This window comes from Camponotus vicinus, unplaced genomic scaffold, assembly GCF_025532165.1.
Source record: "Camponotus vicinus isolate PSW18456_S1 unplaced genomic scaffold, iyCamVici1.0 SCAF_14, whole genome shotgun sequence".
In the NCBI taxonomy this organism is placed as follows: domain Eukaryota; kingdom Metazoa; phylum Arthropoda; class Insecta; order Hymenoptera; family Formicidae; genus Camponotus; species Camponotus vicinus.
The window spans coordinates 6,132,142-6,134,782 of NW_028141950.1; the positions used below are offsets into that span (position 1 = coordinate 6,132,142).

General features: G+C 31.4%; 1 protein-coding gene across 1 annotated transcript; it reads right to left on the reverse strand.

Moving 5' to 3' along the window:
- Positions 1-378: 378 nt before the first annotated feature.
- Positions 379-2,188, reverse strand: LOC145964800 (solute carrier family 35 member E3-like). The gene is made up of 5 exons (XM_083087912.1): positions 1,290-2,188; positions 1,021-1,173; positions 860-942; positions 651-789; positions 379-579 (listed from the first exon to the last, which is right to left on the reverse strand). Exons 1-5 carry the CDS (start codon positions 1,779-1,781, stop codon positions 511-513), a joined length of 936 nt encoding a protein of 311 aa, XP_082944038.1. The 5' UTR covers positions 1,782-2,188; the 3' UTR covers positions 379-510.
- Positions 2,189-2,641: the final 453 nt, after the last annotated feature.

The window sequence follows — 2,641 nt, forward strand, 5'->3', positions numbered from 1 at the left end:
CCGCTAATTTCAATACAGTTCAACTATCTCGGCCCAAGGTGCGACGTCGACCCATTTTGCTGAACATCCTTTTCTTCTATCTATTTTTATGTTATTTTTTCGCTTTGTTTTTATTTTTTTATATCATACAATTTATGCTCTTCCATGACTCGATTTCTGATATTAATCTTAATATCGTGATAAAGAACATTTAGCGATTTAAAAAACTTTTTATCTATTTTTAGATAATTATTTTAAATTAAATTGACTAACATTAAAAGATTAGAGCTAAAACTTGAAATGTTTTATTTGAAATTTAATTTAATATGTGTCAGAATTAAGTAGGCATTTAATATAACATGTATTATCTTAATTAGAATTAAGAGGCTGTGGAATAAATTCGGGAATAATAAATAAACTTTATTGTAATAGACTTTAGACTCTTACAAAATTTATATGCATTAAGTACCATGATAAATTTGTTTTAATTCCAGGTTTTCTCTCTGCCGTCAACTATCTTCCCTAAAACAGTCATACCTTGTGCAAAGGTTTCGTTTCTCTGATTTTAAATTCTGGCATCACAGTCTGGCTGTCTTTCATCTGGAAAGAGGAATATTTTAAATATAAACTACTGATATATAGAGAGGCCATTTCGTAAAAGCTGATCATACTTTAACGTGAGCATATAGTATAATTCCCACTAATGTTAAAGTTATACCAATGACTTGATTTATTGCCAATGTTTCATGGAAAAGTAGCGAGCCTCCCAACAAGAGAAGGCAGAATTTGGAATGTCCAACCATATTATATCTGAATATCTTGTTAAAGTGTGTAATACACGAGCTTAGAAATTTCTCGTAATAATTTTACATAAGGATACGTTAAAGGTGAGGTCCTTCCTATGATCCAGTAGGAAGTCAAATTCACAAAAAATGCAACCACACCTGATAAGATAACCATGACCTGTAAATGACATAAAGATGAGGTAATTTAATCAAGAAAGCACTTAATCCTGACTTGAAAAAGTTGTCAGAAACATACTACATCCATTAGTGACCAATTGTGGGTAAACGTTTGTCCAACTGGCTCGAAAATTGGAATAACAATCAAGAGCATAACAGTAGATAATGGAGCTTGATAAAATAACAACTGCATCGGATCCATCTGAAATTCCCTCTGTTTTCTGTTTACCATCTGCAAAAAAAATACGGTACATGTATAATCAAATTGTGTACACTGTTATATTTAGTTTTAGATTTATAGATTTGTAAATTTTGATATGGTTTATCCAGATTGAGAAACAATCGTACCACTTGATACAGAGATGTTACAAGCACTCCAAGTGTCGCATAAACAGTGCCGATGACGTTGAATTGTATATCGTAGTAAAAATTGATCACCACTCCCAGTGTAATCGGTACCAGCGTCAATTTAACGAGCGTGCTAAAACGCTTCCTGTAAAATATCATTTGCATCACAATGACGCAGGGTGTCGTCAGCATCTTCGCCACCTGGTAGGTCCCGACCGTGTTGTGGGCCAAGCTCAGGTTCGTCAGGACGACGAATCCGCAGAAGGTCATGGCGATTAACAGCATCTCCTTGATGTCGATGTCCTTGACGCAAAAGACGTCCAACTTCTCGCAGATTATCAGGCCGACGAACGTCATGACGAAGTGTATCATTGACAGCGTGATGTTCGGGAAGCCGGTGTGGATGTAGAGCCATTTGTTCAACAGTACAATCGCGATCGAGAAGATTACGTTTAGCAGGAGGTAAAACGCGACCACCACCTTCTTGTTCATCTTACCAGCTCATATGTTATCGTTCGTTTCTTCGAACCAGTAATTTTGACAGCTAGAGTACTGTGACGTTTAGCGTTTCAGGTTACGTCTCGCACATGTCAAGTTCCAGAGACTTGTCAAAAAGAAAATTACAATCGCTCCATTTATTTTTTCATCCTGTGATTGTTAATTCACTGATATCTTTCGAATGATATGCCATGTTCGAGGAATTAATATATATATTTATTTACCGAGTATTTGACATCTTATCGTATTAATCGCGACCATTCGACTGACGCTAAGCTACTACAAGTGCTCCACGTGACTCTTTTTTCCGAATACAACGGGTGTCCCGCGCGAAATGTCGAGATATCGATAATCAGATAATTAACGTTTTGAATTTGGCCAATCGCGGTTTATCTCGCTATCGAAAAAACGTATTTCCAGCTTTGACTTTTATAAATAATCAAATATTTTTATATCTGACTATGTAAATATAAATATTATATTTGTTATATAATTATTATATAACTATTATATTTATTATATATATTTATTATATTTATATAATATTATATATTTATTATATTTATTATATAATTATTATATAAATGTTATATTTATTATATAATTATTATATAACTGTTATATTTATTATATAAATATTATATTTATTATATAATTATTATATAACTATTATATAATTATTATATAAATATTATATTTATTATATAATTATTATATAAATATTATATTTATTATATAATTATTATATAAATATTATATTTATTATATAATTATTATATAAATATTATATTTATTTAAATAATAAATAAAAATAAAAAATCTCGCGGCGCCGCGATTGGCCGGTTTTGAATATT

Excerpts from the sequence above, each read along its gene's own strand:
- LOC145964800 (XM_083087912.1), bottom strand. The coding sequence starts at position 1,781 with ATGAACAAGAAGGTGGTGGTCGCGTTTTACCTCCTGCTAAACGTAATC. Across the intron at positions 943-1,020 it reads ATTGGTCACTAATGGATGTA|GTCATGGTTATCTTATCAGG; the intron begins GTATGTTTCTGA and ends TGTCATTTACAG. Across the intron at positions 580-650 it reads TACTATATGCTCACGTTAAA|ATGAAAGACAGCCAGACTGT; the intron begins GTATGATCAGCT and ends TCCTCTTTCCAG.